General features: G+C 41.9%; 1 protein-coding gene across 1 annotated transcript in view; it reads right to left on the bottom strand.

Moving 5' to 3' along the window:
* The window catches only part of KLHL6 (kelch like family member 6), a 28,720-nt gene extending 6,556 nt beyond the window's left edge, over nucleotides 1-22,164 (bottom strand). The window contains exons 1-4 of the mRNA XM_069973908.1: nucleotides 21,885-22,164; nucleotides 16,515-16,680; nucleotides 11,266-11,712; nucleotides 130-367 (exon numbers count right to left, since the gene is read on the bottom strand). Of these exons, the coding sequence (XP_069830009.1) occupies nucleotides 130-367; nucleotides 11,266-11,712; nucleotides 16,515-16,680; nucleotides 21,885-22,144 (1,111 nt within the window). The 5' untranslated portion in view covers nucleotides 22,145-22,164. The remainder of the gene's footprint in view (nucleotides 1-129; nucleotides 368-11,265; nucleotides 11,713-16,514; nucleotides 16,681-21,884) is intronic.
* Between the last annotated feature and the right edge of the window lie 2,486 nt (nucleotides 22,165-24,650).

Raw genomic sequence — 24,650 nt, 5'->3', positions numbered from 1 at the left:
GAGCACTGCCCTTCTATAGATCAGACATATATCCGATACCCTATGATATCCATGTTCTGTGAATTATTTATAAATATTATGCACAGCAGACTTTACTATTCCCAACCACCCATCCATCATGACACGTACCTGATATGTAGACCTCATTTTTGAAGGTTATACATGCAAACTCCACCCATTTCTTAAGTTCACCTTCACCTTCTTGCTCACATATTGGCAGTTTTGCTACTTCGAGGCGGCTTCTCCTTAAAGGATCTAAACAGGTGACCTCAGTAACAAACTTCTCATCTTTTGTGCAGCCTCCAATGATCATGAACACTTCAGACTGAAATTCATGAATCCGCGGTTTCGTTCTCTCTGAAATGATCTACAATAAGATAAATTTTTATTGTTACAATATAAGAAACGTATGTTGATACAATAAATATTTTATGGATATGATTATTGTATAGGTAGTGCATGTGTTCTTTACATTCTGCACAGGGACAGAAGTATTATTACCAAATATTATGCATATAGAGGAGGCACCCTGAACTGCCACTAGGGGGCGACAAAGGACTCAGAATTGCATAGGCCAATATTAATTCACTAATTCTGAACAGTTATTGGGCTTTATTTCTCAAAACATCTGATCAATATGGGAGAATTCATACACATTGTTATCAGACAGGATTAGAGAAAATGGCTTAAATTTCCTAAATGGCGCCCACTGCATAATATATGTGCTGCAATTCCTGCTAGCAATGTTAGCAAATTTAACCCAAATTTAACCTAAAACAGAAAAATATTAATTATTTAACAAAGTCAGAATTAAAAAAAAACAGACAATATGTAACAAAATTTGAAACAAAAAATATGCCACCAAAAACTGAACAAATATGAAGAACAATGGATCTGTGTCACAAATCCGTATTAGGATGTGTGAATACGGATTAGGGCTGGGTTCTTACATAGTTGCTAATGTTCATACGATTTTCCAATGAAACTATGGTATTGCCTGCAAAATAGTGTGTCAATATGGCTGTATCTGTATGTGGCAGTTGCTGTGTCAGAGCTGGACCTAAAGGGGTACTTTACTTTTTTCTATAAAAAAAAAATATATATATATATATCTGGCTGTGTGTCCTGATGGAAGTGGTTTATTCTTTCCAGTCTGATATAGCACTCTCTGCTGACACCTCTGTCTGTGGCGGGAACTGTCCAGAGTAGGAGAGGTTTTCTATGGGGATTTCCTACTGTTCTGTTCCTGACACAGAGGTGGCAGCAGAGAGCACTGTATCAGACTGGAAAGAATACACCACTTCCTGCAGGACATACAGCAGCTGATAAGTACTGGAAGGCTTGAGTTCTTTAAATAGAAGAAATTTACAAATCTGTATTTCTGACACCAGTAGATTTAAAAAATATTTTTTTTTCCTCCAAAGTACTCCTTAGGCTATGTTCATACAACGTATCTTTTGCATAAATCACGGCCGTTGTTAGAATTTGCAACAATGGCCATGATTTATACAAAACATATGTTGTATTGTAATGAATGGAATCCCGTCCGGAGAGTATACACATAGGGGGACATTTATTAAGTCCGGCGTTTTCTGCGCCTGACATAAAAATGTCCCTGCAGCTCCGCCACTATGGAGAAATCCTGTGCGCTCCAGTGCGTGTGGCAGGAAACCTGCGCCAGCTCAGAGCTGGAGTAGGTTTCCTCCTTATTTTTATGATAAAAAAATTATGAATTGCGTGGACTCTGAGTCCACGCCCCCCATACCGCCCCCTCCACACCCCTTCCCCGCCCCCCCAGTGACCTGGGCGGAAAGTGACCATTTGCAAATCTTTTATTTGCAAAACGGCCATTTGCGAATAAATTTATTGGCAAATGGCCCCCCGCCGAAAAATACGATTTCGCCCCTTGATACATGTCTCCCACAGTCTATGCTCTGGCAGGAACTCTATCCGGCCACACGAAAAACTGACATGTCAGTTTTCTGAGGCTGTTATTCATTGAATAGTGTTGGCACAAGACATGTCAGTTCACACAATGGAGCGTGCGGCTCCGGCCACACACTCTATTATGTGAGGCTGTGAATTCACGAGAAATGAAGATTATCCGCCCTTTACTGCAGTACTGGCCGGGATGTTGTTCAGTAACACCAACCGTTCTGTGACCCGGCCAGGCCCGGTGTTTTACAATGTGTGAACATGGCCTTAAAGTGTAACTCATTCACCATTAAAAAAAAAAAATCTTCGGTGGTATTTCTTTCCCACAGAATTTTTTTTTTTTTGCCCCAAACATGTCAAAGGCAAAAAAAAAATGAAAAAAGAAAATCTTGGAGGCCGGAAAATTGCCATATAAAAGCTGTGTGTGAAGTTCCCCCCTAATGTACTCAGTTTCTCTAATAAATCACATTCAAATACAAACACATGCGACAATTCAGAACTGTTCCCCAACATAATTTGCTTAAATAAGATCAAGTGTATCACAGAGACCTCATTGTGGACAGAAGAAAGAGAACTTCCCACCCAACAACAGCTGAGAGGAGGACGGCAGGCCGGAGAGGCATGGCTCTGTGTAATCTCGGTGACTGGGTCAATCCCTCCTTCCTTGCAGATTGCCAGCTTAGTGACAGATCTGTTTTTATGCTGATCAGGCATGAAGGCGAGATCAACGCTCTCTGGCACCTTTACAGAGCTGCCGATCACATTATCTCATATTTTCCTCCTCACACAACTCTGGAACAGAATGCAATCATTTCCATGGATGGAAAAGAACATCAGTTAGCTGGACATAGAAACAGTTATGTGAGGGGGGACGTGAATGTAAGGCTAACACATTATCTAATGATCCATTAATGTTTATAAAATTCTCAAGGGTAAAGGGTAACCAAGTGCAGCATAAGTTTGACAGCGGCCAATAACTGCACCAGCATGCCGCTTTAACACGCATCTGAACAGAGCTTGTGTCTATCTAAATTTTGCAGCTTAGAGACGTTTGGATGCAAGCAAGCACTGCAGAGCAACCCAGCTCCCAGCTAAGCTGCATACTGGTATTGTATTTATCCAAACCACAGCTGCCGTGTATGGCCTTATTCTTTGTCTTTTTGAATATCCATTTATAGGTTTATAGATGTGGTTAAGCTCATTGAACCATTACTGCACAGCTACAAACTTTTTTGTTGTTTTTTTGTTTTAAACTCATAAAACTATGAATGGCCATGCAAAAAAAAAGATTGATTACAGCTATTCTAATGTAAAAGTTAAAAAAAATCTGGAGAATGAGCATGTCTGTCCAAGCAGCTCCATAGATTTATAATGAAATATGTCCATGAAATACACTACTGTGCACTTCTCCTGGCTCATTCTTCTGATTCATGAGGGTGTTGACTTCACATCTGGCTTACACCCAGATATTCTAGTATTAAGGCTGCCATCATATACTGCAGTTGTCTTAGAACTCTGCCACTGTGGTTGTTGAGCCAAAGATGGATTTGAAAGAAAGCAATAACAAATATAAGTCAGGGCTTCTGCTTCTTTCTGGATCCACTTTGCCTTAAAGCAAAAATACCACTGGCACATCCCTTTTTTGTTTTTTACATAAATAGACAGGTGCAGGGGTGACGGTGCCTCGGTCCTTGTTTTGAACCATGACCCAATTCCCGCACACAGCACAGGTCTATTACCGAGCACGGGCTGGGCGTGAAGCAGTGGAGGCGGGCCGGCCGGCCCCCAAAGTGACGATCTGCCCTCCCCTTTTTGACGCAGAATCAGGCTGCAGTTCAAAAAAAACGACCACAGCATCGGCATTCCCACTCTGGCCTTTTCATGTAAAAAAAAAAAAAAAAAAAAGTGATGTACCGGCAGATTTCTAAAAAACTCCTGTGACAGCAGCGTAAACGGGTTAAATTGGGCATCCCACTGCCTTTCTTCTTCTTAGGCCTTATTCTCACACTCCGTAATCCACATACCCTACAGTGTGACTGGGTTCACACTACGTATATTTCAGTCAGTATTGTGGTCCTCACATTGCAACCAAAACCAGGAGTGGATTGAAAACACAGAAAGGATCTGTTCACACAATGTTAAAATTGAGTGGATGGCCGCCATTTAATGGCAAATATTTGCTGTTATTTTAAAACAAAGGCTGTTGTATTGAAATAATGGCAGTTATTTACTGTTATATGGCGGCCATCCACTCAGTTTCAACATAGTGTGGACAGAGCCTTTCTGTGTTTTTAATCCACTCCTGGTTTTGGTTGCAATATGAGGACCACAATACTGACTGAAATATACGTAGTGTGAACCCAGCTGAAGCTGCGCAACCATGCAGCTGTATAAGTACAGTCCCTTGAACACTTTTAACTCTCCCAGCATCATATTGATACATGATGCCAGGAGATTCCAAATCTACTACACAGCTTCTCGCTACTTAGGGTCTGTGGATTATGGACTATGAGAATAAGGCCTATGGGTTAAACATAGAAAACATACTACTGTCACTTTTACTTACAGTACACACAAAAAGATGAAACAGAGAAAGATGAAAAATTCACTGGGGAGCCCATTGTTATATAGTATTTTGTATGAAAGATGCTATGCTATAAGAGGACCCACTGTGACTCTATTTTCAAAAGGCCTATGCAAGCCTGAAGCCTGGACCAAGACATATAGGGGAGACCAAGTGGTTATAAGATGAACACTTAGCTCATTTGTTTCATTTTTGGACTTCTCTTAGCTATTCCCCTATTTCATATTTTAAACCATAAAGGGGTCAAAATCACAAATTTGGCAAAATTCTGGTGCCTTTTACCATTGTCACTGTTACTTGTTTGATAAGGAGCAGTAATCCACAGCTACACCATCTGGTGCAACACTTCCTTTCTCACCATGGGAGACTTTCTGTAAGCTCTAGACGTTATTGCTTAAATTATGAGGAGAAAGATGGTGAATGCTGTCCGCTTGTCATATGGAATCCTTTTAGCACTCCAGGAGTGGTTAAACATAATACATAACATAACCAATTTTATCATATCATGTAACTGTTGTTTGTCTATATACATGACAACCAGAAGTTAAAAAAAAATAAAAAAAATATCTAAATGTCTTGTGTGCCGTCTGATACCACAAATTCTTGGCTACTTGGACTGAGGAGCTAATAGTTAAACATACCATATGTGTAACCTGAGCAGCTGCAAGGGAATCCAGCAGCCACAGCCCGCACAGCTCTAGAAGTCAGGTCGTGACATCACTATTTTATCCAGGAAGTGAAGCCTTGATGCAGTAGTAAGTGCAGGGAAAAAAGCACTTTATGTGCATTTCCCGTAATAAGTGAATATTGATGATTTGTATAACTTTTGGGGGGGCGATACAATACTTAAATAAAAGTTTTTGCCAGACTTCTCCTTTAAGAAAGACTCTATAAGTAAAGAAGTTGTCATACAAAGGCAATCCATAAGCCACATTAGTTCATAAGCAAAAATACTGCAGAGACACCATCACATGTTTCTCAACGTCATTGAGCTAGCCAGACCTCCCTCCGGGAAGGAACAACCAAGCCAAGGAATGTCCAAGCCAAGTTAGGGAAACAAGCCAAGAACAACCAAGCCAAGTTAAGGAAACCATCCAAGCAAGGTATCCATCCATAGGATTCTGGCTAGTGGGAGCAATGCCTAGAAAGGCATGCAAAAGGACGCTGGTTGACCTCAGGGAGATCAACTAAAACACTGCAGAGACACAATCATGTGTTTCGTCGTCAGTGTACCTAGGACATTGCCCCCTGGGAAATCAAATATGCAAAAATACTACAGATACACAATCACTTGTTTCTCAACGTCAGTAAGCTAGCCAGACCTTCCTCTGGGAAGGAACAACCAAGCCCTAAGGAATGTCTCCAGTTAAGGAAACCACCCAAGCAAGGTATCCATCCACAGACCGCTGTTTTGCCCCTCACCAGTGTGGAGTAGGTTTCTGGCTAGTGGGAGCACATGCAAAAGGATGCTGGTTGACCTCGGGGAGATCAACCAAAACACCGCAGAGACACCATCATGTGTCCCGACGTGTGTATCTTGGACATTGCCCCCTGGGAAATCAAATATGCAAAAATACTGCGGAGACACCATCACGTGTTTCTCAACGTCAGTGAGCCAGCATCCTTTTGCATGTGCTCCCACTAGCCAGAAACCTACTCCACACTGGTGAGGGGCAAAACAGCGGTCTGTGGATGGATACCTTGCCTAGAAAGGCATGCAAAAGGACGCTGGTTGACCTCAGGGAGATCAACTAAAACACTGCAGAGACACAATCATGTGTTTCGTCGTCAGTGTACCTAGGACATTGCCCCCTGGGAAATCAAATATGCAAAAATACTACAGATACACAATCACTTGTTTCTCAACGTCAGTAAGCTAGCCAGACCTTCCTCTGGGAAGGAACAACCAAGCCCTAAGGAATGTCTCCAGTTAAGGAAACCACCCAAGCAAGGTATCCATCCACAGACCGCTGTTTTGCCCCTCACCAGTGTGGAGTAGGTTTCTGGCTAGTGGGAGCACATGCAAAAGGATGCTGGTTGACCTCGGGGAGATCAACCAAAACACCGCAGAGACACCATCATGTGTCCCGACGTGTGTATCTTGGACATTGCCCCCTGGGAAATCAAATATGCAAAAATACTGCGGAGACACCATCACGTGTTTCTCAACGTCAGTGAGCCAGCCAGCAGACCTTCCACCGGCTAGCCAAAATCCTACTCCACATTGATGAGGGGCAAACACCCCGAAACAGCTATCTGTGGATGGATACCTTGCTTGGGTGGTTTCCTTAACTGGAGACATTCCTTGGCTTGGTTGTTCCTTTCCTGAGGAAGGTTTGGCTAGCTCAGTGAAGTTGAGAAACAAGTGATGGTGTCTCTGCAGTATTTTTGCATATTTGATTTCCCAGGGGGCAATGTCCTAGATACACTGACATATCTACATCATAAAATGGGGGGGGGTCCATTGCTCAGTATCCCCCTCTACAAGCCAGCACAGTGAGCCACTTGGTCAGAAGAGTGCCCATTCTGGTAGACTCGCACCATGTCCTATTACATGGATAGCAAATTCATCTGAATGGCCGTTCCATTATAATAAAACATCTCCCCTGCAAAGGCTGCTTCAGGGAAATGCCTGGATGGCTGTGGCTACCTAAAACAAATTGATCCTGTCTTTCCTAGAATATACAGTAGGAATAAATGAAGACAAAGTAAAAAGTTATTTGCCATTTAAAGTGTTTGTTTTGTGTCATTTCAGACTGAACATTTGCACATACTCTGTACTCTGTGGTACTAAGTTCCCCTTCGCAGAGTCATGGTATTTGGAAATTTTGATGGTGAACTTATGAGATGGAAACAAACAGATCTACAGATGTACAAAAAGTCAGCTGCAAGAAAGAGGAAGAGCCAGGTGTCTAGACGCTTGGAATTTGTACATATGCCCTCCGCAAAGTACAAATGAGGAAGTGGCAATATTTTTAGAAGTAACAGCCTACACTTTTCTATTGTGAATGCAGCACATCTGTTTGATTTGACAGTTTACTAATTACTATAATAGTATTGTTACAGTATTGTATCCGTCATGGTAGTCCCATTTACTATGCCACTAAACAGTCACACTCGCTTCAAGATGGACGTTCCCAGCACTAGTGGGTTTTCCATGACCTTATCATTAATGGTCTAAAGCCCCCATTACACGGGGCGATTAGAGGGAGCAAGGGAGCATTCACACTATTACACATGTTGGCAGCAAGCGGGTAAGAGCCGGGGGGAGACGTGGGGAGCTGCGGGGGGGGGCTTACCGGGTGATCGCTAGATCGTCCAGGCAGCCCATAGGCGATAGTGGCAGTCTGCTGCCACCGCTCCTATTGCACGGTGTGACGGCACCGTGTGACTGCTATCGTGATAGTGGATTTTTCAACATGTTAAAGACAACGATCAGCGCCAGCGATTATTGTGCGAAAAATCGTTATATCGTTCGAATTTAAACTATACTCATTCGGTGTAATTGCAGCCAACAATCGAAAAATTGTTCGTATGTCGTTGATCGTTTATTTTTATCTGAACCTAAAATGATCGTAAATTGTTCGCAAATCGTTTGCTGTAATTCCACATTCGTTCGCTCAAGTTCCACATTTTTTCACTAGTCGTTCAGTGTAATTGCACATTGTTCATTGATTTTTGGGATCAAATGGAGTAAACGTTCATAGTAATGATCGCAATAAAAATCGTAGTAACGATCGTAACTAACGAATGATTTTAGGTTAACAATAAACAATCTCATTCGCAATCGTTTATCGTTAGTCGTTAATCATTAAAAATCGCTTTGTGTAATAGGATCTTTAGTTAAGATGGGGATACCCTTTTAACCCCCAGACGACCCATGACGTACGGGTATGGTATGGGGGGGGGGCCTGTGCCTGACTGACTTATGGGGTGAGGACCTTACTGTCATGACAAGCAGCAGCGATCGCAGCAGTCAGTCATTCATTTCAGCGACAGGAGTGGCTACAATTATCCGATTATTAATTATTATTTAACTAAAATACAACAATATTGTTCCCGCACAGTGAATGGCGTAAAGGGAAAACAAGCCAGGACTAGGGATAGTCCGAACCCTCCGAGGTTTGGGTTCGTATGAACCTGAATGCTCGGCATCAGATGCACGCTGTCTGCCCGCTCCGTGGAGCGGGCGAATACAGCGGGAGGACCGCCTGGAAAACTGGGATACAGCCTATGGCTATGGCTGTATCCCAGTTTTCCAGGCGGTCCTCCCGCTGGATCCGCCCGCTCCACAGAGCAGGCAGACAGCGGGAATCATTACCGAGAGTTCGGGTTCGTACGAAACCGAACCGAACTCGGTTCGGACTATCCCTAGCCAGGACAGATGATTTTTTTGTTACATTATATATTTTAAAAAATTAGAAAATTGCTCAAAACCTCCCATTTACACAAATTTGATACCAATAGAAAGAAGACATCATGGTGAAAAAAAATTACATCCTATACAGCCCCATAGGTGAAAAAATAAAACCATTTTAAGAGTCACAATAGGGCCGTTTAAATTACAATTATTTGGAAAAAAAAACATGGATATTGTCAGTTTTACTGTAAAGTGCATTGCGTAGACATAGGAATTCCCCCCAAGTTAGTGAAATTGCATTTTTTTCCAATTTAACCACATTTGTAGGGTTTCTTCATACATTTGATGGTAGATTGAAAAGCGCCATTACAAAGTGAACTAGACAAAAACATGGATGGATGGAAAAATAAAAGCGCTATAGCTCTTAGAAGGTGAGGAGGAAAAATGTTTACGTTGAAACAGCATCATACATAAGAGTGTGGTGGTGTCTGGTACTGCAGCTCAGTACAATTCATTTGAATAGCCCATATAGAAAAACTTTTGTTCCTGTCTGTTGCTGGTTTACTTTAGATCAATACCTTGAGGGTGGGTTCGCATGTAACGGATCCCTGTGAATCCCTTCACTTTTCACTTTCAACACAATTACATACGTGCAGCAGAATTGTCATTGAGCCTGTGAAGCAAGCCACAGCGCACACCCAGTAATGTATGCACTGGGCGGTGGAGGGTTAAGGGGGCTGCCTTTTACATACTCGCAGAGGGATGACAATTCCGCTGCGAGTATGTAAACGTATTGAAAGTGACAGTGAAGGGATTTGTAGCGGATCCATTGCGGATCTGTTACGTGAGAACCCACCCTGAAACAAAAAGTTAATCAAGAACATAAATGTGGATGGAAGAGATGGGTTAACAAAGAAGGAAGTAAAAATAGCAAACTAATATGAGAAACATTAGAGGGGTTGTGCAGCATAGGGCAATTTTTAACATATCGCTGTTGGTATGCAGAAATCTCTCGAGATGTTTTCTCCTGAAATGAGTTTGTCTCGGAAATGGGGGTGCTAAAGTCAGCGGGGACCCGGAGACATGGCAACAGGACACCGGAGGAGCGTGGACAGGTAAGCATGCACTCTTTATTATTTTTTATATACCAGCCGTAAATTAAAAAATGTCCTTACACCAGAGAACCCCATTTAGAAAGCCCCACAGAGAACCATAGCTAAATGATTTCTCAGCTCATCAACCATTTACTATATGTGTCCATGCCCTGATTTCTCACCCTGGAAAAAGATCATCTTCAATGACTGCAGAGGTGAAACGTGTTGAAGTATATGTCAATATTAGGATAGACAGGATAAGGATGGAGTGTCGATTTTAGGGCAGGTCCCTATGTTGGTCACGCAAGAGCAGTAAGAGGGAGACATGTTAAGTTCAAAAACAGTAAAATGTAGGACTTGTCCAGTCAGATGTCTGAATCACACTGCATAAATCCCACTACATCTGAGCATTTACATATGTGGTGAATTGTGGTGTTTATCACACAGTAACTTTTTGAATTCCTATAAATAAATATTTTATTTTAAATATAAAAATATGATTTTTAAGACTGCTTTAATTGTCCTCCTCCCAAAAACCTGTTAAGCTGGCTTTACACGGTGTGTGTGCAATCCGTTTAACGAATCCATTTTTAAATAGTTACTCTTAGGGTGCGTTCACACCTACAGGATCTGCAGCAGATTTGATGCTGTGTTCAGTTATTTACATGAAATCTGCTGCAGAAAATCAGCTGCAGATCCTGTAGGTGTGAACACACCATTAATGTACACAGTAACGTGGTCAGCCACGTTTTGGTGTGCTCTAAAAAAAACCTTTTTAATCCTTTTTTTTATAAAAATCAATGGAAAAATGGATCCCAATGGATGAACACAAATACATTCATTTTTGCATCTGTTTTTTTTTTCATTAAACGGATACATTAAACAGACTGCAAAAATGGTTTAATTTTTTATTTATTCTGCAAGGTTTTGTCAGATTAACCGTTTAGACTGGTGACAAGGTTATTTTTGTGCTCACTGTTATTGGGCCCCTCAGTGGTGTACAGTTATTTCTCATTCTCATTCAGGGAAAGGCACCAAAGCTGAACTGTTTTCCAGTAGTTCATAAACAGGCCTTCCTTTCCCTTACTTATCTGGCTAATCAATGCACAGTCATCTGCTATGCCACAAGATGACACATTTGCTTGACGTTGTGTGAATTCCTCATACTTGTCTAGGAGAATGAATACATGGCTTGCTAAATAACTTGCTAATGCGCCTTAGTAATCCATTTCGGTTATACAGTATTTGGGTAACTTGGACATTGGGAAAGGATTTGCTGTAACTTCACTTACCTCATTTCCTGTCAGATAATACATGCGGGCTTCTTGCATTAAATTGAATACATCTGGGCACTGTCTAATCAGTTCATTGGTTTCTACAGTACCAACCAGGTACCAGGGATCCAATAAGGGTAGCCGGACACATTCTAACATTTTCGGGAGAAGAGAAGTCCTCTCTTGTTTATACTGGACCCATTTTATTACAGTCTCAAATACATGGGCTTCCTCCGTGATGTATAGCTCATCGCTCTTTAGAATATGATATAGAATATCATAAGTCAGTTCAAGGAATTCTTCATGGTTTACAACCTGAGAAAAGTTTTGGATGATGTAGTTCTGGACTTGTAACTTTAACAAGTCCAAACAATGGGTATCTGCAAGTCTTAAAATCCCAACACAGTTTTCAGGGTGAAGAGCTTCTGTAAGGAAACTGGAACATGCATCCACCATCCGAAGGAACTGAAAGAAAAACAGGAAGTTGTGAAACTTCATCTGCTGTACATCTGTACATGTGGAGACATGCTATAGCAGGATATGATGGATTGACCTCTACATCTATAGAGATACAGACTGTTACTTAGATAAGATTCTAGGGTGAGAACATGTTGGCTGATGATGTAAGGTTTATCAAGACAATTTTACAACTAACTTTTTTTAAAGGCAAAATGTAATACAGTGTAAGGCTATGTTCACACAACGTGTGAGACCGGCCGTTCAGTGACCCTGGCCGGGTCACGGAACGGCCGGTCTCTGCACAGATCATCCCAGCCGGTACTGCAGTACCGGCTGGATGATCTTTATGGCCGTAGTGTTCTAATGTGGGCGCATCAGTGCGCGCCCGCATCAGAACTTGCAAGTGACAGGTCTTTCTACGGCCGAAATTCACTGAATTGCGGCAACAGAAAACTGACATATCAGTTTTTTGCGGCGCCATATGAGATCCCGGCCAGAGCGTATACAATGTGGATACGCTCCAGCCGGGATCCCATAGAGGAATAGGCAATGTTCCACACTGCATAAGGTATGGCCGTACTTTTACGTAGTGTGAACATAGCCTAATACAGTAAAACCTTTTTGAGAAAACCTCCTAGAATTGCCCTGAAATTTGGGGAAAGTCTATGGGGAAGGTCTTCTTAAAGAAAGGGTGACTATGCATAATGTATAGGTGAACTGAAAATCCATCGAAGTCTATTCTTTGATAAGGGGGGTTGTCTCTTGGAGAGGTTTTGCTGTTTTTTAAATACGGTCCATCATAATAACAGAATACATTTAGAAATTGACCTGACATAGTCCCTAGGAAACTATTTTCAGTCTAAGGGTACTATTACACAGAACGCTAATCTGCCGAATCGGTTATCGATCCATGTAATAAATACAACGATCAGCCGATGACAACTTTCATCGGCTCATCGTTGATATAGGTTTGGACCTATTTTCGTCGGGCGCCGATCGTGCACCGCTACATGTAATAGCGGTGCGCGGCCGGCGACTGACCATATACAGGCGGTCCCGGCCTGTGATTGGCTGAGCGGCCTGTCAGCTGACAGGCCACTCTGAAGTTAGAGCGCGCGAGACCCATGGAGAAGAAGACCGCAGCAGCAGCCCTGGAACGTGGATAGGTATTGTATATAGTTAAGCAAGGGCTGCAAGGACATCGGCAACAATGTCCCTGCAGCCCTTGTTTATCGATTATCAGGCCGTGTAATAGGTCCAGTAAACGAGCAACGATCTAGCAGATCGCTGCTCGTTTACAGGTATTAACGAGCCCCCATCGGCCGGTGCAATACCACCCTAACTCAATGGACATCCCAAGGTCTATGTCGGCATAGTGTTCTGCTGACATATATCATGAATGCAGGGTCATCTTTGGATGTGTATATAGCCTACAGCCTCTGGTAACAAATTATCTCCAGTGGGAACAAAGGATCAGACTTAAAATCCAACATGCCCAATCCATGTGTTCCCTAATATCTGCCATCAGGGGAGAGTCGGAAGGCTTCCTTACACATTAGATACTTATTGTTGACAGCAGAACTGGCTGATAATCCTACGTGATGACACTCACTGGATTCATCTGCGTGAGCTGTTTTTCTTAAACTTATCCCACCCTGCCACAATCACACAACCAATACAGATAAGAAAGTAGTGCAGGGGTCCTTAGTTATGCAAACATCGGCTGAACACACACAGATAGCAGGCTAAAGTGGACGGCTACAGGAAGCGATGCAGGAAAAACTCTAAGCTATCCTATCAATTATTGATTTCTATCAGGAGGATTGTGGAAATGTAATCCCATCCTATGCATAAGATTTCATAATTCAAAAGAACATAAAATATTTGGCAATGATCCAAAAACACCATTCTTTAGAAACAAACAGTAAAAAAAATTAGTGCCCGACAGGCTGTTAAGCAATAGACTAACATGACCCCAGGGCTTTTATGTGTTAAAAACATCTGTGTAAAACAGCTAGTAAAGGCACAGTAAAGCCTCTAAATCCCAAGATGTGTATTTTGCAATTATCTCAACTATCTATCTATATATACTAGCTATTTTTATAAAGGGGTAAAGTTGCACAGGTTTGGGGTGATCCCAATGCTATGCTGAGTCATCGGAGAACCTTCCAGGTATCACCACATGTTGTCTCTTTCTGTAAGGGATAAGGGGTAAGATGGGGTAAATCCCAATGGGAAATAAGTCCAGAGAGTCAGGGCCCAGCCTCCTAGACAAAATTCTCAACCTGAATAAAGATTTTTTTTTTAATGACAATACAAACATAGACACAGCCAACAAAGATATGTTCTGAATGCTAAAGTCTAATCCGAGGAAGATCTGACCTCAGAGTTTTGAGAAATGGAATCTGATTCTCCTGATAGAATGGTGTGGCAGTATGCACGTCACTGCCACTTCCATCATTATGTATCTGGCTATTTTTTAGAGAATAAATGGAGCTCACATGACTGTCACTCAGTTCTAAAGGGATGGGACTGTCGGGGGGGGGGGGGGGGGTCCCATCAGTTGGAACCTTCACAACAAGACAGTTATACTGAGGATAGGGAATAGAGTCTATTGTGGGACAACAAGATTTCAGAAACAGGAAGAAGACCATAAAAAGCAGTGTACATAATGACGCTCAATCACACATGGTAACCCTTTGAAATGCACCATCTTTATATTTTTGCTACAGTAAAGAAAATATTTTTTGCGAATGTATTAAACAATTTCTTATAAAACTGACCAAGGATTTCTCTAGCAGCGGTTACACGCAGTCTTGATATTACTTCGTATTGCATTTGAAGCTTCATTGACACTAGTCTGAGGTTTTATTGTGCAACACAGAAACCAGAAATGCTGCAATATTTTTCTCCTTCCCACAAGAGTAATTCTCAGAATTGTTTGCTTTTGAACAGCACATGACATGTTCTTTCATATGGTCTATGCATGAAGGTGTCTATCTACTCCAGCTTGAGCATATGGCTTCTGCAGCTACAAGCACAGATGCCAGTCTGCTGCAGCAGACGCTGTTTAGGACCACTGCTTAGTTTATAAAAGCATGGCTCCATAATCCCTGTATGGCTAGAGTACATCATATGCAGTCACATCTGTGGCCAGGGGGGATGCAATTGGAACAACTAGGGAAGAGCTGGTTGGAAATGTGAGGGTTGTGGTCCTCTAGCAGTGACAGTTTGCGTCCTAGGAGCCCAGTGGCTAGAGCGCTTTCACCAGGACTCCCACACTCCTGGTATCAGTAGTTCCCTAGGATATTCCCTCTAAATGTGCCCAGGCAGGTGATGCTTAGGGTGCCCTTGGTGTTAATGTGCAAAAAAAGCCTAACACAAAGGGGCAACTTGCAAAAGCAATGATTCACAGTTCTCTTTACTGAATATAACTGGTAACGAGAATACCGGCCAGACCCATTTTTTTAGCAAGTGCTGGGGAGGATAAAAGTAATAACATGCTCTTACCTCCCCCGCTCCGGTCCCCAGGTGCTGGTTGAATTCCCAACTGCGGGGTGCAATTTTCTGGGGCTCATGACATGGCGGCCACAATGCACTAAGCCTTCACTGAAAACGTACTTGGGTCCTAGTATAAAACTATGGGTTTCTTGTTCAGCTTACTCAGGCTAAACCTCTCCGCACTACTCTCCCTTAGAATTTGCCTGGACTGAACCATTTAGCTGAAACATTTTTGTCACATCACGTCCCAATGGAATAAAAAGTAATCAAAAATTCCCATCTACCCCATTAAAAACTACAGAACACCACAGTGCAAAATATGAGCCCCAACACAGTTCCGTAGACAGAAAAATAAAAAAGTCATAGGAATATGACAAAGCAATATAAAGCAATGCTTTAAAAAGGTTATGTTTTTTAAACGACTCTGTACCCACAATCTGACCCCCCTCCCCCCCCCCCCCAAACCACGTGTACCTTCGGATAGCTGATTTTAATCCAAGATCTGTCCTGGGGTCCGTTCGACAGGTGATGCAGTTATTGTCCTAAAAAACAACTTTTAAACTTGCAGCCCTGTGCCCAATGGGCGTGGCTTAGAATATCTGTGCCCTAACTTTGCACCACCCCTCTGTCCCTCCTCCCCACCCTCTTCATCATTAGGAATGCCACTGGAACATTTTCTCCATGCTGAACATTGTACAGGTGCTTAACGATCCAGCCCATGTTCAGTATTCACACAGCTGATGAATAGGAGAAAATCTGCCTGGAGCATTCCTAATGATGAGGAGGGTGGGGAGGAGGGACGGAGGGGTGGTGCAAAGTTAGGGCACAGATACTCCTGTTTGGCACGGGCTGCAAGTTTAAAAGTTGTTTGTTAGGACAACAACTGCATCACCTGCTAAACGGACCGCAGGACAAATCTTGGATTAAAAGCAGCTATCCGAAGGTACAAGTGGTTTTGGGGGGTCAGATTGTGGGTAAAGAGTCGCTTTAAGCCTGACAAGACTTGCACTTGCATTTTCTTTCAACCGCATCCCACAAATAATTTATTATATATATATATATATATATATATATATATATATATATATATATATATATATATATATAAAATTAACAGTGCCAATAAAAAGTACAACTAGTCCTGCAAAAGATAAGTCTTCATACAACTCTCTGTAACGTCTGATTTTGTCTATATTTGTACCCTCAGAATTGTAAAGGGCTATTAGCTATTTTAAACAATATTACATTGTGAAATATAGAATATGAAAGTGCAAAATGTGAGCAGCAAGTTAATGTGGTGTACTTACCTGAAAAAGACTGGCAGCCTCTAATATTTTCTGCACGTTTTGCTTTGTGATCACTACTTTGCTAGTGTAAGTATAATCCAAAATAATCCTCATGGTCTCTGCTTCTACTCCTTGGATCATAATCTTCTCCTCATACTTTTCTTTAAGATCATTGCAGAACATAGCTCTAGGGAACAAAGAGACAGTCGTGTCAGGAAAAGTAGCATCAATGCATATTGTAAAAAAAAAAAAAAGTAAAATAATTTTAAAAAGTGGCATTTCAGACATCGGTCTTAAGTAGAGGTAAGATGGAGTAAGTTGTGTCAAATGAAGTAAGAAGTCGTGTACATTACCATGCATTATTTTAAGTTTTTCTTTTATGGTTTTAAGCGTTTTAAATGTCTTACAATTATTGGTTGTGTAATAACAAATAAAAGTATTGATATTTTTGTATACAACTTTTAGATGTAGCTCTTCTATATCAGCTTTTTTTCCTTGAGTCTACTCATAAATATATTAAGAAGAGCACACCTCATAATTAATCTGGCACATTTGTGGCTGTTCATCCTACTGACAGCCTGCCTGAAACTGCCACAGCTCCAGTCTTAGGCCATGTTCACACTGTGTAAGACACCGGCCATTCTGTGACCCAGCCATGTTACAGCCGGTGTCAGTGAACTTTATCCCAGCCGTTTCTGTAGTATCGGTCAGGATAAACGCATCTGTGTGCGCTGCATCCCAATTCACTATTGAACACAATGGAGAGTGCAGCCCTGGCCACACTCTTCACTGTGTGACCTGTCAAATGTGCGGCCGCTATTCAATGAATAGCGACCGCACAAAACTGATGTTTCAGTATTTGCTGCGACTACTAGGGATCCCGGCCGGAGCGTATACTATGTGTATACACTCCGGCCGGTATCCCATTGACTGCAGTACAACGTAAGTTTTGTATAAATCCTGTCCGTTGTTGCAAATCGGCAACAACATCAGTGATTTATACAAAACTTACGTTGTGTGAACATAGCCTTAATATCCATTGATGGATAACAATATTGCCCTTCACCTGCAGAGGTTGCTCCTAGGGAGAAATGTGGTATTACATGTCAGCCAGTCACATAAATAGGTACCGAAGGTTGGTTACCCAGCTCCATAATGTCCACATGCCCTCCTTTATCTTTACCATTGGGGTTCTAGTGATCTAATATATTTAATACGTTATTTATCATAAAAAAAAGTGTTTTTAATTTTTTATTGCTAATCTGGATTGTAGTACACCCTAGGTACTGGTGGGCCAGGGCCTAAGGCGCCACTTAACAGGAAGCGGCATGGGCATAAGAAAATTAAATAAACATTTTTTTTTCTAATGCTGCCTCGAGAGTGTTTGGCCGCATTGAACAGCACAGTAGAAATATTCTTATTTCAGCATATCAGGTATCAGGATAGCGCTGTTAAGGGGGCAGCAAGATAAGGGGATTTGTAAATAGTGTGGAAATGTTGTAATAGCAATATGAACAGGATGGGGCCGTGAACAATTTCATGATGTTACCTGTAAGTCAGTGGTATATATATATATATATATATATTGTAGACAGGTCACAGGAGATGTGTTCGAGGGGATGTACATCTCACCTAGGCTGATGCATAGTGTGAGATGGTAAGTCCAGGAGGGATCTGTTGCTCAGCAGTGCTATGCTGCTGAGTTATTATTTATTTTTACCGGGCCTGGATTTACATGGAATGGCAGGTAGGTTTTGGTAGTGGGACTTGCCATTCCCTCCCCCCCGATCCAGTTTGGGTTTTGCCATCAGGTGAGCAATCAGCCTGAGAAGGTAAGAGCTCCACAGAGATGCAGGTGGGGGCTCTCAGACAGGAGTAAACAGCCTGCGTGGTCTGTTTGGTGAGAGCTGGGAAGACAGCCGCTGCTGGGGCCTGTTCACACCCCGCAATACTGCCGACTGAAGTGCCAGAGAGGTAACCTGCTTTGTTAGTTAGCGCCCAGACGGGCAAGACCTTTTGTTTTGTTCTTAAAGCACAGTGTTGCTATATTTCTGTTATGGACTGTTTATGCTGCAAATAAACTCCAAGTCTGCTGTGAACTGTGTCCAAACACACCATCCCCCGGGAAGATCCCTACTATATATATATATATATATATATATATATATATATATATATATATATATATATATATATATATATATATATATATATATATATATATATATATATATATATATATATATATATATATATATTGCTTTTCACTACGTCTAGTAGTATTTTAGCATTTTGACCACTCTGCAGTGTGGTAATACTCTGCAGACCACTTGGATGGTATCCAACCACTATGTGACCACTATTTTCTATCCCAGTATGATTGTAGAATTTATTTACAGTATAGTGGTAATTTTGGTATCTGTGTAGTGGATGGCAACAGAATAAAGGTAATTCTTTTATACAGCCCTCTTCCATTTAAGATCTGTTCGTGGCTTTGTATTTAAAGGGTACCCATCATTTGGAGCGGGTAACAGGCTACGCCGCAAAAATCCTGCCCACAGGCTGTCCCATCGGGCACACGCAGGAGATAGATGTCTTGTAAGTGTATGCAGCCAAAGGCCGAACCAAAAGAACACGGTCTCCTACTTGCACCTACATGGAAATAGATATGTCAAAAGTTTTGATCGGTCCAGGGACTAAGTGTTCAGACCAATTGTGAGAACGAGCGGGGAGAGGTCAGCGCTGTAGTTAGTGATATCAGTCGGGCTCCATAAACTGGCACAGAAAATCAGTTGGAGCCCGTCTGATCACGTGACACGAGATCACGAGTCAGTATCTGTCTTCTCCCGGCTCATTCTTACGATCGGTACAGGTACCCTGTTCTAGTGTTAGAGGATTCATATAATGAATCCATAGACACTCAGTGTAGCACCATAGGGTACCTCCATAAAGCACTGTACCCTCTTCTAGTATTAATGTTTCCAGAGGACAAGCTGACATACGTTTTATCTAATATATGCCATATGAATCCATGAAAAATGGACAAACACCCCTTGTCACATGCACAACAGACACAGATGTTGTCTAGACACGTGTAGACATAATGATTAAGATGGTAGATAAGAAGTCACTAATAGCTCAGCAGTTCAGTTCTGTCTATGGTCATCAATATGTTATCTTAATAGTCCAAGACATAGAGAACAAACTCACTTATAGTGAGGAGCACTCTGACCTTGAATGTCCAAAGCCTCTAGGCTTCTTCTCTGCCGATCTGCCAAGCCTTCCTATTAGTTCTGTTTCCATCTAAAACTATTGGCAGCAGCAGATGGGAAAAAATATTATGTGGATTTTAAGTAAATGCAGTAAATTGGTACCCAGATTGCTTCCTTATACCTAGTCTCTGCTCTTCAATTCTTGTCAGCACTACATTAGAAAATTATTTAGCGATAGGATGAAAGGGATCAAGATTCTTGTGACAGGTCAGGGAAAATGTTACTAGGTGCAAAGGATCAGATTCCATGTGTTTAGTATATTGTGTGGATGATATAGAAGAAGGTCTGCCATCTCTACAGTTAGGGCAAGGTTACATGGAACAGGTGCATCATGACTATAGATGTATAAAAATCCACTATTAGGCGGCCTTTACAAGCACCGTATCACAGCGGATTTCACACTGCGAGTTCCGCAGCAAAATCTGTTGGGATACTGTGTACTGTTACAGCCTATGGGCTCTACATTCTAAGTAAAGTATACATACCAAATCACTGTCGACCCCATCCTCTTCTCCCGGGCGCCATCTTGGGTCGATGCCGTCACAGCAGGGGGCGGTCCTTGTCTCCGTTCTCATCGCTGTCTTCCACAGCAGTAAATGGGAGAGGTAAAGGCTGCTGGTGCACATGCGCACCAGCAGCCTTTTCATTGGCTGAAGCACATCACATGGCTTCCAGTTCACTCAGCACTGATTGGCTAAGCTTGCTGGAAGCCTTGTGATGTGCTCCAGCTAATGAAAAGGCTGCCGATGCACATGCGCACAAGCAGCCTTTTCTCTCCTATTCACTACACCCGAACTTGGAAGTGAAGACGAAGACTGAAAATGGTGGGAACGCAGCCAGCGGGAAATTTGAATGGCGATCATCACCGGAGAGATGGTAAGTATATATTCTGTGCGTGTTTGTGGGTGTTTGTTTTGTTGTTGTTTTTTTGTTTTTTTTTGGGGGGGGGCGCTGCAATACCCCTTTAATGATCATTATTGACTGCCATCATTGTCAAACAACGGCCATTATTTTGCCTCCCTTTCCAAATGTCCTGTCATAAAGCATCCACGGCTCCTTATACTAATAAAAGTGGGTATCTAGAAGCAAAGAGCAATTCCCATTCTTGCTCACTAAACTTAAAAACATGCAAATTAACTTTAGTCCTGAAGGAAAAAGATTGGTCCTGTAATAACACTTATTGGAGGTCAGGTGACCAGTGTTCCAATGATGCATCCCTCAAAACCCCCCAAACACAGAGAGCTAAGCAGAACCAAGTCGTAACCACCAAAATTACAAAGCCCCCAGGACCTGACAGTCTCCCCTCAAAAAATATACTCGGACGCAGACCTTATTACCATTAGTGGTTTGTCATTCAAGTCTAATTTATGGAATTTTGTCTTTTCTTAAAAGGCTCACACACGGTAGAAATGATGTCCATTTTTATTGAATGGTTGTCATTCACTGTCCGTTATTTTTCCTGTTATATAATAACATCCGTTATTTGCCGTTAAATGACGGATGTTCAATAAAAACTCCCATCATTTCTACAGTGTGTGAACATAGCCTGTGTCTTGTTGGTATCCAACTCTGTTGAATGGATAAAATTGCAGTCTGCTTTATAATAGTCATTACCTTTGTATCAATTTAACTAAAAAAAAGGCAAATGCATTTACTGCGTTAGGCTCTGTTCACACTTGCGTTCCCACTCTTTCAAGTATATAGCAGTCTCTAACTCTATTGTTATAAAAATACACGATTCATGATGGAAACTTGAAAGACCCCACTATAAGTCAATGGTATCCACCTGGATTGACTGGGATCTACTCAATAATGGATCCATCATAGCTATCACGGTTATGTTAGGACCATAAGCCATGCCACTAGTGTGATTAGTATTGTAGTGTGCCATTGGTTATTACTCACTTTTTTTTATTAAACTTTTTTTTTTTTACCTTTTTCTGTCAATGTTTTGTTTGTAAGAAATAAAAGCCATATGAATACAGAGACAGATGAAGAATTTTGAATGACAGACTATGGAACTTCTCATAAATAAGGGAATTATTATTACCGATTTTAAGTTACAACTATTGTTTTATGCACAGATGAGAAATGGCATCTTGCTTTAGTCATCTCTTACCTAAAGTAATTGCTGGCGGCAGCCAGGACAACCCGATGGCATGAGAATACTCTATTGCCCACGCACAACTCTACATCTGTCAACGAATTCTCCAGCCTTAGGTTTTCTAGCCCATTCTGAAGAGACAGTGTAAATCCGGTGTCCTCAAACCTTCGGACGTCTCCGTTCGATTTTTCGATGAGTTCCCCCAATTCTTTGGGGCATTCTCTATTGAATGACACAGTAAAGTCATCAGTGCTGTTTTCCACGGATTCTCCCATAATTGTGACCTGTAGGTAACACAGAGTGTCTACTTCTCTGCTGCTGATGCAGTTAGGTCACACTTAACAAGTGAAGCGGATTTCCTGCCCATGACTCTAAACTTATCTAAAACTGTCACACGCAAAACAGGAAATCTTAAACCTTTCTTAGTTGACAGCCGACATAGATTAATCTCATTGGTCAATGCAGCTTGTGTCGGAGTACAAAACACAGGCCAAATAAGATGCATAGGAAATAATACAGCTAGTGTAGCTATTGTAAAGAACGGAACACACAAATTAGGTGATTTATTTACAGAAAATTGTAAAGAATAGGTACAGAAGTGATAGTCACGGTGATGGCATTGGAAGGGGTGATACACACAATGAAATATGTTCACACAATGTCAAAAAAAGAGTAAAGGCATCTGCCTTTTCTATTTAAAAAGACATCTGTTATTGCCGCAATTTAATTAACTGCATTGAGGTCAATGGAATGACGGACGTCCAGTGCACACAGTATATAAAATGATGGTGTTGTCTGTGTGAATGTCAAAATAATGATCATGTCAATTATTTTCGGACGTCTTTTGCAAACAGCGGTCGTCAGTTTTTACCTATTCAAGCACAGTTTTTTTCTTTTTTCACCATTATTCCACAGTTTTTACTATTAAATTAGTTACATTACAATTAGTCCACCCAAACTAAAGTAATGTACCAACAGCCGTCCCTGCAATGACGGGCGGCCAGACAAAGAAATTACGGATGTCATTTTAAATGGAGCCATATTTATACGGAGCAAAACTGGTGGAATTCCACTGCAAATCCCACCAGCCTTCATGTCATAATGACAGTCTATAGGAGGCTCGCCCGCACCTCTGAACATGGAAATCTCTGAATATGGACGAACAGGGGAGCCTTTACTAGAAACAGCATGGGTCGCCATTCCTGTTATGAAAAGTATTTATCTTTACAGGGGAAGATTACTTTTAAAGAGAGTACATTGCAATTAGGTTTAGAAACCTGTTCTGCAGTAAAATAAATTTAGGTCAGTTGGTGGCAGAACCCCTTTAAGTATACATTATTTAACAGAGAAGTGAATTTCTGTGCTCCCCCACCCACACTGTTAGCCAAACACTACTTATCAAATCCAACAACAGCAACTGGTCTGCTCTCACCACATTAAGTTGCTCAGACTCCAGAACCTCCCAAATATTTTGAAATCCAAATTTATTGTAAACTAGACATGGCATAATAAACAGCATCAAACCACAAGAATAATACACACATTGATATCACAGGCATGGGAAAAAACAGCATAAGAATAAGGGAATAATAGGAGATTGTGGGGGGTCTGACCTCTGTACCCCCGCTGATCTCGGTATCGAGCCCCAGCTTGCGTATTATGAATAGAACCGCGGGTACGGCACATGACCCATGGCTCTATACTTTCCTATGGTGCATAAGCGAAATTTGTGGGGTGCAGGGGGGGCAGTGGCTCCTGGGCCCACACTGGCAGGGGCCCACTGAGGTCTTAGAGGCTTAATGCTGTCTGCAAAAGCTATTTCTTTTGCAGACAGCCTGCAGAGCGATGAGGAAGGACCTGTGGTGACGTCATAAGGGGGCGGGGCTGAGAACTGGAGAGGATTCTTGTGGATGAAGGAACTGTGGTGATGTCATGAGGGGGCAGGGCTGAGAAGATGCTGGTGCATGAAGGACATGTGATCATTGTCCTCTTATATCTCCTCCTGTAATGTGATAGATAGATAGATAGATAGATAGATAGATAGATAGATAGATAGATAGATAGATAATAGATAGAGAGTTAGGCTGCATTCCCACGTTCCGTGATCCTGACGGATCACGGACGTGGAATGCATGTACCGGAGCCCCCCCGCGCCCGGGCAGCATCTGTAATTAGATGCTGGGAGTGGGGGAGACTGTATTCATAAGCGCCGCACTGTAATGAATCAGCCGCGCGGTGCTGTTACTACAGCGCGTCGCTTATGAATACAGTCTCTAATTACAGATGCTGTCCGGGCGCGGGGGTCTCCGGTACATGCATTCCACGTCCGTGATCCGTCAGGATCACGGAACGTGGGAATGCAGCCATAGATAGATGATAGATAGATAGATAGGGAGATAGATAGATAGATAGATAGATAGGAGATAGATAGATGATAGATAGATAGATAGATATCTAGCAGCTCATCACATATCTTGGATTGTACATGTATGATCACAACCAGCTCACCCCTTCGAGGCTATGTTCACACTGCGTATGTTTCTGCACATAGTTTTGAGGTTGATGCGTTCGCTTTAAAGTATACGATATACGGCTGCACAATGCACCGCCGTGAAAAATGAACAAGACCATTGTTTGAGGACGGAAATGTTCCAACTCACGGCCGTGGATTCCCATGCAGTCCCGTATGAAGTACTTATTTCAGCCAAATTGAACTTGATTTTTCGATCCAAAAGGTTCTGTGTGGTTTATGGGGCTGGGCGAAGATTTCCAAGTAAATGA

The sequence above is a fragment of the Dendropsophus ebraccatus genome, chromosome 6 (genome assembly GCF_027789765.1).
Source record: "Dendropsophus ebraccatus isolate aDenEbr1 chromosome 6, aDenEbr1.pat, whole genome shotgun sequence".
Classification (NCBI taxonomy): Eukaryota; Metazoa; Chordata; class Amphibia; order Anura; family Hylidae; genus Dendropsophus; species Dendropsophus ebraccatus.
Note: the sequence above shows the minus strand (reverse complement) of the source record. Positions and strands in the feature narration are given on the sequence as shown.